We start from the raw sequence: 15066 nt of genomic DNA on the forward strand, positions 1-15066 counted from the left end.
AACATTCTGATCCAGCCTCCATAGCTAATCATATTCACCCTTCAAGGGCCAGTTTCCATGTCACTTCCTCTGGAAAGCCTTTCATGGCCCTGTAAGTCTGAATTAGGGAATGCTCATCTGGGCTCTCAGAATCCTGTTATTTCTCCTGTTATTAATAACCCTTATCAACTATGTGATTATTGCTTTTTTATTTCTCTTATCCTTCAATAGACTGTTAGCTCCTTGAGGGCAGAGCTGAAGCTTTATACATCTTTTACCTCTTGCACCTAGCACAATGCCCGACACATGGTAGGGACTCAAATAACACTTTTTTGAAAGAGTTAATGAACTTTGTCCAGAGTCAACATGAACTCAGATCTTTCAGATTATGGGAGAATCAAAATGCTATTATTAATAATAACCAAGCTAGCTCCTTCTCTTACTTTGAAGATTATGAGGGAAATTGTTCTACTTAAATGTATAAAGTCAAAGTTTAACACGCATAGTATTTTAGACCACATTTCTCTTCCCATTACCAAGTTATCTCAAACAAAAGGTCTTTTTGGCTATAAATTTCTTTTGACTCTTGGGGAATAAACTCTGGTGCAGATATTTCCACATTGAAATTGTTTACTTTCAATCAGCTTTTATTTTGTGCCTTTTAGAATCCTAGCACTGCTGGGAGCTGGGAAAGGCACTCCTTTCCTCCCAGTTAGTGTAGGTTGTGGAAATCACCTGCTGAAGGTGAGACTGGGCAGGACTCGGGTCACCTTAAAGATGTCCTCACAATCCCTCCCATGTCTATCAAAGAATATGCTCTGAGCCTTCAAATGCTTACATATTCTCAGTGACAACTTGAAGGCTCACTCAGGAAAGCGAGGAGGCTATAATTTGGCTAATAAATGGATTTTCCTCTACTTGAAATGTTTTTATTGCTTGAATTGGATCATCTCCCATATAGGATGTCACTTTGGCAAGGAACAAGTCTATTGGGTTTAGTGGGCAATTTAAATGAATCAAGCAGGTGGGGCAAAAGACAATAAAGTTGAAATTCAGTATTAGAGAAATTGATGCTAGAAGTATTATAAACACTTTACATGGCTAACAATTGAGCTAAATGGAGCATAGTGGTATATATATAATTGGAAAAATGTTCTCCCTACTTTATCTGCTTGCATTTTAAACTCACATACTGTCACAATTAAGCATTCTATCTTAAGAATATTTTCTCTGACATTTTGATTGAGGTGATGTCTAAAGAAGATCTACTTATATTAACCCTTATAAAAGTGTAGACAAGGAAGCTCTCTTTATGTTCTTTAAGATTATCTCAATTGCTTACCATTCTCTTGCTCTAGATCAGTGGTTCTCAACCTTGGCTGCACATTAGAATCGCCTGGGAATCTTTTTATTTATTTATTTTTAAAAAATCTTTATTGTTCAGATTATTACAGTTGTTCCTCTTTTTTCCCCCCATAGCTCCCCTCCACCCGGTTCCCACCCCACCCTCTGCCCTTACCTCCCCCCACTGTCCTCATCCATAGGAGGACGATTTTTGTTGAGTCTCTTCCCACACTCCCACACCCCTTTCCCCCCCGAGAATTGTCAGTCCACTCCCTTTCTATGCCCCTGATTCTATTATATTCACCAGTTCATTCTGTTCATCAGATTTTTTATTCACTTGATTTTTAGATTCACTTGTTGATAGATATGTATTTGTTGTTCACAATTTTTATCTTTACCTTTTTCTTCTTCCTCTTCTTAAAGAATACCTTTCAGCATTTCATATAATAATGGTTTGGTGGTGATGAACTCCTTTAGCTTTTTCTTATCTGTGAAGCTCTTTATCTGACCTTCAATTCTGAATGATAGCTTTGCTGGGTAGACTAATATTGGTTGTAGGTTCTTGCTACTAATCACTTTGAATATTTCTTTTTTTAAAAAAATTTCTTTAACTTTGAATATTTCTTGCCACTCCCTTCTGGCCTGCATAGTTTCTGTTGAGAAATCAGCTGGCAATTGTATGGGTACTCCCTTGTAGGTAACTAGCTGTTTTTCTCTTGCTGCTTTTAAGATTCTCTCTTTGTCTTTTGCTCTTGGCATTTTAATTATGATGTGTCTTGGTGTAGTCCTCTTTGGATTCCTTTTGTTTGGGGTTCTCTGTGCTTCCTGGATTTGTAAGTCTATTTCTTTCACCAGGAAGGGGAAGTTTTCTGTCATTATTTCTCCAAATAGGTTTTCGATATCTTGCGCTCTCTCTTCTTCTGGCACCCCCATAATTCGGATGTTGGTATGCTTGAAGTTGTCCCAGAGGCTCCTTACACTATCTTCATATTTTTGGATTGTTTTTTCTTTTCTGGTTGGATGGTTTTTGCTTCTTCGTACTTCAAATCTTTGACTTGACTCTTGCGATCCTCTAGTCTGCTGTTGGAACTCTGTATAATATTCTTTATTTCAGTCAGTGTATGCTTAATTTCTAGTTGGTCCTTTTCCATATCCCCGAGGGTCTCACTAGACTTATTGAGGGTCTTACTAAATTTATCGGTGGTTTCTAGAAAATTCTTGAAAAACCTTATAACTGTGGTTTTGAACTCTATATCGAGTAGGTTGCTTTCCTCCATTTTTGTCATTTGTGACCTGTTACTTTGTCTCTGCATTTTGGCTGCTTTCCTGTGTTGATAGAGTGGTTTTCTGTGCTAGGTGTCCTATAGGGCCCAGTGGCTCAGCCTCCCCAATTACCGGAGGTGGACACTCTTGTTGCACCCCTCTGTGGGCTGTGTGCACAGTCTTGTTGTAGTTAAGCCTTGATTGTAGTTGGTATCACTGGGCGGAATTGACCTCCAGGACAATTGGCTGTGAGATTCAGCTGTGTCTATGGTGGAAGAACTTCTGTGCTGGAGACACCCTTATGGGGCAAGACTTGTTTCAGTGGGGCTCTGATGCTCACTGAGTCTGCCCCCTGAGTGTGTCCCTTATGGATCTGAGGAGTTGTAATCTGGATGGTCCCACTCTGACCACTGGGTACACTGGCACTTGGATCTCTAAGGAGGTGCTAATTTTGCCTCTGCCTGAGGCTACCTAGCACAGGGGTGGGCAAACTTTTTGACTCAAGGGCCACAATGGGTTCTTAAACTGGACCAGAGGGCCGGAACAAAAGCATGGATGGAGTGTTTGTGTGACCTAATATAAATTCAAAGTAAACATCATTACATAAAAGGGTACGGTCTTTTTTTTTGTTTGTTTTTTTTTTAGTTTTATTCATTTCAAATGGGCCGGATCCGGCCCGCGGGCCATAGTTTGCCCATGGCTGACCTAGCAGGAGGTATGGAGAGATCTGCAGATTCCTCTTCTTTGTTTGGGATTTGGAGGTGCCCAGATGAGGCCCAGCTGTGAAGCAATGCAAGCTGCTGTGGGGCCTTGGGCCTTCTTTTGGATGACCTTGGTCTCCCTGACCCAGCTGCAGTTTGTTAGGTAATTTTAGATTGCAAAGGGCCAGGTCATTCATATGCAAAAGTCTCTGCACACAGCTTGGGTGGGGCGGGGTCTCAGGAAATCAACAGGTCAGAGCAAATAGCTGTGGCTGATCCTCAGCCCTGTGCTAAGAGGTCTCACTGTCCTGATAATCGCTGCAAGCAGCTCTGAGAGAAAGCCACCCTCGAGTTCTACCCGCTGCCAGACAGTCCAGTTTCTCCCCGTATGAGTCTAGGTCCCCAGAGACTCGCCTGGAACTGGAGTTTAGAGCAGTCGGGAGCTTGTGTCTCCCTCCCAATTGAAAAAGACAACTGTATCCTCAGTAGCCAGCCCTTTCCATGGGCACCTTCGTACCTCTGCACTTTACTTCCGCACCTCCTCTGAGTCTCAGTGTGCTTTTCTCTTTCCTTCTAGTTGTAGAATTTCCACTCAGCCAGCCTTCTTGTGGTTGTGGATGATGTCCGTTTTGTCTTTTAGTTGTATTTTTGAAGTGGTTGTATGAGGCAGCAATTTCGGGTGTTTACCTATGTCACCATCTTGGTATCTCTCTGGCTTAGTGCTGGGAATATTTTTAAAATCCTGATTTCTGGGCCTATCCTCCAGAAATTCTGTTTCTTTGTTATGGGGTGGGTCCACAACATTAGTAACAAAGAAACAGAATTTCCAAAGGATGAGGCCCAGAAATCAGGATTTTAAAAAGATTCCCAGGTGATTCTAATGTGCAGCCAAGGTTGAGAACCACTGCTCTAGATAGTGAGGGGAGGGAATTTGGGTACCAGTCTTTGAAAAAAATTAACCAAATAACCACATAAAACCAACTGTCTTTATTTTTTAACTCCCTACATAGAAATGAACAGGGATTATAGTAGTGTACCACAGAGAGGCTGAGCCAAGTCTCAAGAATCAGGGAAAGGAAGGTCCTGAAAAAGAGATACATGAAGGATGAGTAAGATTTGGATTACAAATTGTGGGAGAGATGACTGGGGGAGAGGGAGAGTTGAGTGGTGGAGAAGACAAAAGCTTTGAATTGGAAGGAATGTATTGCTCTTGACAATCAGAGAGAAGGTCACTGTGGCTGGAGTAGAGAGGCTGGAAGGCTCAGGCAATGTAGGGTCTCATAATCCATGTAAATGAATATTGGACTTTATCCCTAGAAGCATTGGGAAGTCATCCATACTCTCTGAGCAAGAGGATGGCATGATCACATGTGTTTTTAAAAAAGTCACTCAAGGTCCTGTGAATAGAGGTGGTTGTGGGGGAATGCCAGTTCTTTTCAGTGTTTCAGGAGAGAGATAACTGAAGCTCAAACCATGGTGTTGGCAGTAGAGAGGGAGAAGAGTAGAAGAATTCTAATACTTTGAAGGTATAAAAGCCAGAAATGAGGAAAGACTGTCTGTAGGTCTAAGAGAGATGGGGAGAGGATGTCTCATAGTTTTCTGGCATGAACAGTTGGGTGGTTGGCAATGCCAAGGGATACAATTTGAGGGTGTGATTGGGAAAGCAGGTGCTGTATGAATTTGTCTTGTAGTTGCTAAGTGTGTGAATCTTGTGAGTAGATATTGGGAGAGAGCTCTGAGCTATATAGATCTGGGATGGTGGTGGTTGCAAATACAGAGTGAATGGATTTACCTAGAAACAGTAGGTAGTAAAAGAAGAGGACCTATGTTAAGAGGGTGGATCTCAAGTTAAGTATTCTTACCACAATAACATTAAAAAAAAAAAAAGGAAGATGACCTAGAGCTGAGCTCCATAAAGTTCCAACACTGAGGTTTGGGTAGAGTGGGAGGAACCATTAAGTGATGCGGAGAGGGATCAATTTTGAAAACTGGGAGGAAAACACGAAGATTGTTATATCACCTAAGTCGGAAGAGACGGATTCAGGAAGGGGAATGTTTCCATATGCAAACTACTGAAATGTCCATTGAGAAGAGGTCTACAAAGCATTCAAGGAATTCAGCAAAACAGAAGTCACTATGGTGTCAGCAAAAGTTTTGCTAAAATAATGAAGCTTAAACCACATTGGAGTGGGTTGATGATAATATTAACATGGTACCCACTCTGTGCTAAGTACTGTTCTATGTGCTTTACATATACTAAAGATTAGTATTACTTTAGTCATCGCCACTGAGGGTGTGAGCTCCATGAGCTCCAGTGTATCAGAGAAGGTTCTGGTATCCCTCGCTTTGTCAACACTCGCTATCTAAATCTAGGAAGAGAACAGATTCAGATAAGGAGGGAGACTTGTGACATGGAGAGAAAGCTAGAACCAGAGCAAAGCCGACAGCCAGCTTGGCCAGCAGCCTGCGAGGTATAGGTTCAGCTCACACATACAGGGAATTGGAAGGGAGACCTATTTATTTTATATCTAGCATGTGATAAGAGGAATGCTTTCTTCCATTTTGGCACAAGGTTCTGGAATGTCCAGTCACAACCCTGGTATGCTATTAAGAGATTTCATATCCTGAACCTTCTGCTGGTTCATCAGCTTTGAGATAGCCTGAAAGGGAGCAAAAACCAACATCTTTTTTATAACAATTAAAATCTTTGGATTTATATAAAGTGACATGATGTGTGGGACATTGTTTAGGTCTTGGCATACCCGTGAATGCCTAGGGCAGAACACCAAAGTCTGTTTTGAAAGCTTTCTCAGCATATATCTGAGAGAATTCGCTAGTTAATGCAAATACATGTCCAAACAAGTACTGGTTTGCTTAGGGAGTACACAGCACTGGCAAGCCTCACTTGGCGTGAAGAGCGTGAGTAATGCTTCATTTTAATGAGGGATCTTGGGGGTCTATAATGAAGACGATGTGGTATTTCCCACGTGTCTCTTTGAAACTCTGCCTGATATTTACCACCAGTGGAAAGAAAACCCATCGGAAAGTATGTAGTTCCTGAAACCTCTGGGGCTTTACAAGATTCAGATAATTTAACAGAATATAAGTGAATTTGTGGAAATATATCCAGAGTTCCCAGAGTAAAAAAATTCCCTTCCCACAGGTAAGCAAATATGAGTGCAAAATAATAAGAATGTATTTTGGGGAGGGAAGAGAGAAGGGCATTTGAGGCTTAAATGCTATGGGCACTCCCAGGTATGTTGTGAACACTGAAGCACCCTTGAATAATTGTATAGCTTCCCCACATGGCTCTTCTGAAAGATAAGAGTCATTTGACTATCAAGTTCATATGTATAAAGCACATACATGAATTTTTAAGATGTAATTTCACAGTCTTACTTTACTCATGAGCCCTGATCATTTGGAGCTTTCCTGTCAGAGAAAATGAATACTTTAGATGGGAAAAGAAGATTTAGACAGTGACTAGGAAAACAAATGTTCCCCAGTCCTCACAAATGGTCTTTGACTAGTCGATGAAGTGGCAGATGGAATGAACATTACTGCACGTGTGTTCTGAGGTCTGCAGTCTGGATGTCCCCTTAGAGCTGGTCATAGAGTGTGACTTCCTAGAAGCAAATTCCCTTTCTGTTCAGATCTGGGACATTATGTGAGCATTCATGCAAAGTATGTGAAGAACTGTGCTGACCTTCATTCTCTATTTCTGGGCTGGCTGAAGCTAAATGCTCCATGGACACTGGGCCTTCCAAAGTGCTCCAGGAGCTTGATGGGATTAAGCACAGTTGGGGAGGGGGTGTTGGAAGAATGTTCTTCAGTCCTTCAGGCTTAAAGGAGGGGATGGTGACCCAGGATTCAGGGCAAGAGAGTCCTGAGAGGTAGAAATGCTGGCAGGAGAGACCTCTGCTGTGTAAGCTAATATATCAAAAAGAACTCGGAATTATAAAGAGAAATAAGAAATTTTCTAAAGATAAACAATTTTGAAACATTAAAACATGGTAGGAACTGCAATTAATGTGTAATAAACTTATCAGGCAAAACCTCTTATCAGATAAATTTGGAATCTCCTGCATGGTCTTATTCATGCCCAATAGACAAATTAGAGATTTACCCCAATTTAAAAAAACAAAACCACTAAATGCATGCTATATGTAATAACTAATCTGGAATAGGTTTTAAACTGACTAGTATATTTTCACTTGTTTCCTATGAAGTTTAAAGTCATGTCTCTAAGAGGTCATTTCTCCCATCCTTATTTGCATTCGCTGCAACTCCCCCATTCCCCAACAAAAGCAACAACAAAAAATCCCAAGCAGAAAAAGCCCTTAAGCAATAAAATCGGTTTCCAAGAACAACATTTAGTTTGAAAAAGAGTTGAAAAATGTAGCCTTGGAAGAACCACTGCTTACATGGGATTGTTCAACAAATTCCTGTTGTGTGAGGTTTGGCATATACTTTCTAAAAATATAAGCATCTGGGGAAATGAGACAAAGCCCAGGTCTTGGACCAAATGAGGCACGCAGTATGAATCTGTTAGTGATTATATCCATAATGAAATATGTGCCCAAATTTAGCAGTGCAAAATCTAATACAATACAAAAGCGCAGCAGGCACTTTACCTTACCATAATATATAGGCAAGAGAGAAGGTACATATGGTAGTGAGTCCGCTGCTCCTGCTGGGATACCCATGGTGTGATGTCCTCATCTCGATCAATATAAAGGGCAAAACTGTCGTGTGCTGAAACAGAACAGAGACCAGGTGACACAGGTTCTCATCATCGCCCATCCATAGTGGTTTTGCCTTGTCTCCAGTCGGAGAATGGGTAGTGTAAATCCCTAGCGAAAGCAACACATCAGAGAATAGCATATGGACACAAAAACACAGAAAGCATCAATTGCTCCATTGGTATTTTGCTTTTGTATCTTAATTTTTGAAATTTTATTTATGCATTTTACAAGAAATTTCTATAACACAGAAAGGCATATAGGAAGAAAATTGGAACAAAAATTGGAACAAGAAAGGAATAAAAATAACCAGTGTTAATAATTGGGTATATGTCTCTCCCCTCCTTCTTATACATAGTTAAGATCATACTGTGCATTCATTTTATTTTAAATTGTAGCATGAGAATTCCTGATATGCTATTCTAAAAATCCTTCTAAGAATATCAACCATGACCATAGCTGCTTAAAATTTCACCTTATAGATGTACCAAAATTTATTTAACCAATTCCTATTTTTGGACAGTAAGTAGTAAAAGATTTTCAATTTTTCACTTGTAAAAATGTAGTAAATATCTTTTGTAGAAGTCTTTGTATGGATATCTGAATGTTAAATTATTTTCTTGTAGTCAAAAGCTATAAAGATTTTGACTTAATGTTGATACATAATGCCAAATTCTCTGTGTACTAGAAATAAGTTATGGATATTGCCAAATTAGCTTCAGTTTGGTACCAGTTTGCACCAGCAGTTCATGGATTTAGATATGATGTTTGAAGGCAAACACTAACGAAGCTGGGTGGAACATTACCACTTGTTTTTTGGACCCAGTGGCTACTCTATATGCTCAGTTCAGGGAGCCAGGTTGAGGATGAAATTTATCTCCTCCACATGGTAGGAAGGAAGGAAAGTCAAGTGTTGTTGGTATTGAAATTTGGTGGACAGATATAAGGGACAAAGAACTTCTTCGGTAAAACCAGGTTCAGGATATAGATTTACCTTCTAACATTGTAGAGCTTCCCAAGAGTAAGAAGATGACAGAACTAAGAACTGAACTATCAGTAAGTCTGAATTCTACTTAGACCCCCTTAACAGCTATGAAAGAATCTTTGTTCTAGAAGCTCTTGCTGTATTGTTTGCATATTCAAGGAAAAGCCAGGAAATTGAAACCCTAAGTACTATAGCAAAATGGAACCAGGTTGTAGGTAGGCCTTGTCAGGAAAAGAGATAGCGGGGATATCAAGGTGAACGTTTTTGGAGCCACTTTTCATATTCATAGAAAAAAATAGAACAAGATTTTGTAAGAAATATTAAGACTGGTGCTTGGCTGGTGTGGCTCAGTGGTTGAGTGTTGACCTATGAATCAGGAGGCCAAGGTTCTATTTCCAGTCAGGTCAGGGCACATGGCCAGGTTGCAGGTTCAATCCCCAATAGGGGCATGCGGGAGGCAGCCGATCAATGATTCTCATCATTGATGTTTCTACTAGTATCTCTATCTTCCTCTCCCAAGTCAATAAAAAAAAGAAATATAAAGACTGGAAATTCTTTGTCTTAAGCATTCTTCTCTAGATAACTGTTCTGACGGCCAATATATTAGTAATTAGAGTATGGCATTCCCAGGATGTCAGGTGGGTGATTCCACAGTTGGGTAAATTTACCTTTCTTTATCCTTTGTTTCTTTATTATTGTCTTAAAACAGTATAATTAGCTCTAAAAGGAACCATGTAGAATGTACATGTGTGGTAATTTAGAGATAGTATGCATTTTAAAGATCTATTTTATTTTTGTTGTTTTTTTCCCACCTATTCACCTCAGATGACACTGGCCTGGAATTTCAACTGCTAACAATCTATAATAATAAAAGGGTAATATGCTAATTAGACTAGATGTCCTTCCAGATGAAGCCAGCGCAGAGCGAAGCCCAGGTCCCAGGTGCCGGAGGGAAGCCGGTGCCGGCAGCTGGAGGAAGGATGGCCAACTCTTGCACAAATTTTCGTGCATCAGGCCTCTAGTAGTTTTATAATGGTTCATTCATGTAAAATTAAAATGTACGGCTAGCAATAAGGCCAAGTGTTATCAAATTTTACATAAAAGAAAAATCCATGCAAATAAAATGAAGATAATGCTGACTCTGATGGCCTGTGTGGGTTATAGGATGACAATATTATTTTTGACTCATTATTAAACAATGTCTAAACTCTACCTCTTCATCCATTGTTCTAAGCTGAGGAGAAAGTCTTCCATTTTTCTATAAAGTTATATAAGTTCAAAGAACAAATCTGAATATTTTTAGTTATCCAGTTATCATTACGTTATCTGGCTTAGTTGCTGATTATCAGATGCCATACCTGAAAGTGTTAGAATGTACTTTGATGGTGCTAGGTAGAAAAGCCCTTTGAAAAATTAAGATCTTTCTGGGTTACTTCATCATTGGCATCATTACTATTTAAAAGGAACTACTTGTTCCATCAGTGACTTAACCAATGACAAAATATCTTTTTATGACTAGCTGTGCCTGGGACAGTTTGGCTAGTGGCAAATTCCAGGAGAAGGTTTTTCTATATCAGGGAAACTTAGCAGCTTATCATGCAGAATTTCCAGGCATTAGAAGATGTATATCTACCTCTCCAAAAATTTATCATGCACATTTGTTTACCAATAAACCACATATATTAACAAAAGCAAAAATAGTTCAAAATATTTATAGCAAATATAAATTTTGCCCTGCAGGTAAAATTTTATGAATTAGAACAATTGTAAAACTCTATAAATGGTCCTGCTGAATCTCTGAGTAACCCTTAGCAGCTCAGTTACAACTCAAAATCCGAAGCAGCAAGAGGAATACTTGCTTGAGAAGTATAGGTACAAGAAATCCAGTTCTTATCTACTGTGCTTCAATGACACAAGAACCAAGAAGGAAATATTCAATTCAAGACCATCAGCTGTTCAAGAATGGCAATCTTATGCTTTGTTCACTGTGCTATTTGTAACACTTAGACAAGAACCTGGCGCATAGGAAGTGATCAATAAATATTTGTGGAGATAATGTATTTAATCTTCAAAACAACATCTTAAGTGGGGATTATAAACTGCATTCTGCAGATAAGGTAATAAAGACATGGGAAAGGGAATTATCTTGCCCAAAATCATAGAGCTAGTAAGTCTGAAGGTAAGGTTCAAGACCAGTTCTATCTGTCTCCAAATCCCATACTCTGTTTTCTACATTAAATTATATCTTTAAAAGATGTAAGTTAAATAACCTTTGATTCAATAAACCTGTGGGAGTACATGATTATAGATCACTTATGTTGCCTCTCAACAGACCAGAACTATTTTTTGGTTGAGCCTCAACATAAACAAAAAGGTCTTCAGTGTAAAAAACATATTTTGCTAAATGTGCTTTTTCCTGTGGTATATAAGCATTCTGAGGGAGCTCTTAAAAATTGCTGTTAAAGGCTTTGACCCTGAGGCCTGCTCTGTAGATGTTAGGTAGGGATGTTAGTAAGTATTAGAGGGGCATCAGAGACACACTAGCATGCAACAGAGACTCTCCTAAATGGAATCAGGATTGAAAGATGACTGAGAGGGAATTACCTTTTTACTCTGTGACTCAATATTATTTAAGGACAGGTCTCTGTGCCACATACATTATCTTGTGTGCCACCAGGGGCACACAGCACTAGAACAGATTATCATAAATCTTAGCTATATTTTCTAACTGCTAAATTATTTGATTTATGACCAGATGTTCTTTTACCAGAAAAATGGAGAGATGGATGAGTAGAACATTTAGGTATTGATGGAGGATTTAATGGGATGTAACAGGATTAAAGAAATGCAGTTACACTACACAAGAAGGATCTGGACTTGCTACTGGGAAAAACATTTTGATGATCTGTGATGGCTCTCAGTAGCCTATAAACTAAAGGAACGTTTGAGGATAAATTATGCTGTGGAAAAAACAGAAGAGTAAAAACTACGCTGTGTGATGATAAGAATTCAGGGAAGTAGAGTGGACGGATGAATCAGAGGGCCAGTCAAGGTTATTTTAGAGCTCTAGACTCGAGAGCTGTAATCACAGTATATATTATAAAAATAATAAACAAGATATGAAGACTATATCTAATGGCTATTTCTCTGGTCTTTCTCCTCTCTCCAAAATATTTTTAAATAGGAGAGTACCGCTCCCATACCATATGAACACCAGATACAAATCGTTTTCTTCCTTGGAAGCAAAACCAGCTTTCGACTGTGAGGTACGCCAGCCCAGCCCCCGCCTAGCTGAATAGCAAGAGAGCTGGCAACCCCATGTCTGCTTATTTGCATCTGTAGCACACAGGGGGAGCTCTGGGAGTGCTCTCAAAGTAATATTTGCATCAAATCACCAGGTGAACTTGTTAAAAGTGAGATTGCTGGGTCTGGCTCCCCCGGTGCCTGGTTTACTCGCTGTGGAGTATTGCTCCTGGTAGTCACCACGTAGGTAGACCACAATCCGTGCCTTCATGTTTGTGAGGATATCTAGGTTTTCCTCTATCCCTATGATGACTTTTGATCATAAATGAAGAGTTGAAGGATAGCCGTGTGCATGTGCATATGTGTGCACAGGTGGCACTGAACACCTGCATTTTTGTGGGCACGCAGGATGCGGGCAAGGCTAGAGATGCGACTAGACTTGCCTGGGAGGATGGGGTGAGGGAGAGTCCCTATGATGTTCTGACAAGTTTACAGGAATATCACAAATAAAAATAATCTGAAAAACTGCTCCAGGATACAGAAAGTTATACACTCCCGATTGTAACTTGAATATTTTGTTTACTTTTTTACCTCTCAATCCACTGCAGAATAAAAGGGGATTAAAAAAGAGAAACGTTTCATCCTGTAATAAAGCAAGAAGAAATTTTCAAGTGTGAAGATAATGCCCCTTGTATTAGCAAAACATGATCTAAAATGACAGAAAGGATGATGTCAGAGAAACTGGCAAAGATTATGAAATGCTGACTGCTCTAAATTTTGCAAAGCTTCTGGGCTATCCACATAAGGCAAGTGTTGGAGGGAGCATGAGCAGACCTGGGCTGGGTCTTCCCCTGGGCCAATTGTAAATTCAGTCAATAGATGTGGGAGGTGTCAACGATGTCCCTGGCAGGCGATGCAGGTTCTAAAAAACCTATTTCTTAACTCTGAAAACCTGACCAAATGTTTTATCGTGCCACCAGAAACTATCATTATTAATCTTACTAACTGGTCAGCCAGCTCAAAATTTGTAATCCTTCCTCATTTTCTTCATGGTAGAGAGATTTTAGTGCTTTGAATGATAAGGACTTGCATGTCTTAACCACTGTTGTTTCAAGGAAATTTCTCTCCTAAGGGTTGAGGTGCTGGTTTTAGTGGGACAATCAATGCCTGTGCAATATGACAGGTTCTCCCCAGAAACTGCCAGAGCCTTTCTGGCTGGGCCTTTTTGGTGTGGTGTTGGATGCCTGCTCCTGCTGGCTGTCACGTCAGCCGGAGACACTCTGACACAGGCATCTCAGAACCGTGTTAGAAACATGACTCAGCATCAGAAACTTAGATTCAGATGGAACCAATATTTACCCAGTTCCAGTATGTTCCAAAACTCTGTACAGGCATAATACTAAATCTGGGACCCATCCAGTTCTAACATTAGTCCCAACAAGTCTTGGGATATGGTTTTAATAATTAGGCCCAATAAACAAAATAGTGACGTGCGTTAAACCAAGACATGCATATCTTTGCAATTAAGAGCAAAGGAGGCATCGATTACACTAGGTGAGTGACACCATGTTACTGGGCTGTTATTTTTCACTTAAAAGGCATTTTGAGGGCAGTTCATATCTCTTGCTGAATCTTCCTAATGAAGGTGCCCACAAGGTGCGAAGAGTCTGTGGCATCATGAGCGGTTCCAGTGTGGCGCCTCTTCTCACTCCAGCAGCCGTGGGCCGCCAAAGGGAATGCTTGTGCATGTGCTGCCAGAGATAGCTCACATTGGACCTGACAATGTGACAGCAAATTTAAAGTGATTTAAAGGTACCCTCATCTTACATGAGAATTTTATAATTCATATTTGTAGTTCTCACAGAATAGCGACTCTAATGACTGCCCTCAGACAATCAAAGGATTACAAGATGAGGAGATAGATGCAGATGGGGGGACTTATGATGGCGCAGTGGCCGGAGTGATCTGGCCTGTTTGGGTGAGTCCAGGAAAACTGTGCGGCAGCAAACATTGGATCTGGGTTTATCAGTGTGACTAGGGTCTCTCCAGCAGAAGGAAGGGTAAAGGAAGAGTTCCATTCACAAGGCTTTCCACAAAAGCATGTAAAGGCACAGCATGGACCCCGGAGGGGACTGTCACTGTTGTAGGACATGAAAGAGCATGAAGAATTGAATTTGCCCATGTGAGGCAGGCATAAGCCAAATCATGGAGGGTTTTCATATGAACTTTGTCCTGTAGGAAGCAGAGAAACTTGAATAAGCTAAAACCCCTTCCATGGAGTGCAAGGTATACTGGGGTAATATTTGGATATTAATAGAAAGAGCAAGTCTCAATAAACCTTTGTTTAAGGACCATGACAGTATGACTTTCCCTTACATAAATTCGATTTAATGGGCAATTTATTTAAAGAAACAGTTCCTGGCTGAAAAATATAAGTAAATAAAAATACATTTATCTTGAAAGCACAAAAATTATGATTTATTACAGAAAAGGGGGATACTTTGTCCCTAACCATATTTATATGGAACCAAGTCATCAAACTAAAGCTGTTTACAAAAATATATAGAGACATTAATTTTTTGAAGTGAGAAAATAGTAACACATTTCCATTGACTTGTAGAATTTTATCACACTCCTCTGTCATGTGTACCAGCTGAATCTTCAAACACAATGACTTCAAATGGTTTTAATTTACTCTTGTTTATGATAAAATAAATGTTATTCTGATTGATTGGGAAACGTCTACTAGCAGCAATAAGGGCAATTATGTTTGACATGAAGACATTATAAAATCTATAACCAAAACCTT

The 15066-nt window shown here is 39.8% G+C and overlaps 1 protein-coding gene across 2 annotated transcripts in view; it reads right to left on the reverse strand.

The window, feature by feature from the left end:
* Window positions 1-15066, reverse strand: part of AIG1 (androgen induced 1) — a 205718-nt gene that overhangs the window by 25255 nt on the left and 165397 nt on the right. The window contains exon 4 of one of the 2 annotated variants that reach the window (XM_081094335.1): window positions 7927-8042. The exons of the other annotated variant lie outside the window; for it this stretch is intronic. Coding sequence (XP_080950461.1) covers window positions 7927-8042 — 116 coding nt within the window. The remainder of the gene's footprint in view (window positions 1-7926; window positions 8043-15066) is intronic. 2 annotated transcript variants of the gene reach the window in all.

This window comes from Myotis nattereri (assembly GCF_964212035.1).
Source record: "Myotis nattereri genome assembly, chromosome: 6".
Taxonomy (NCBI): domain Eukaryota; kingdom Metazoa; phylum Chordata; class Mammalia; order Chiroptera; family Vespertilionidae; genus Myotis; species Myotis nattereri.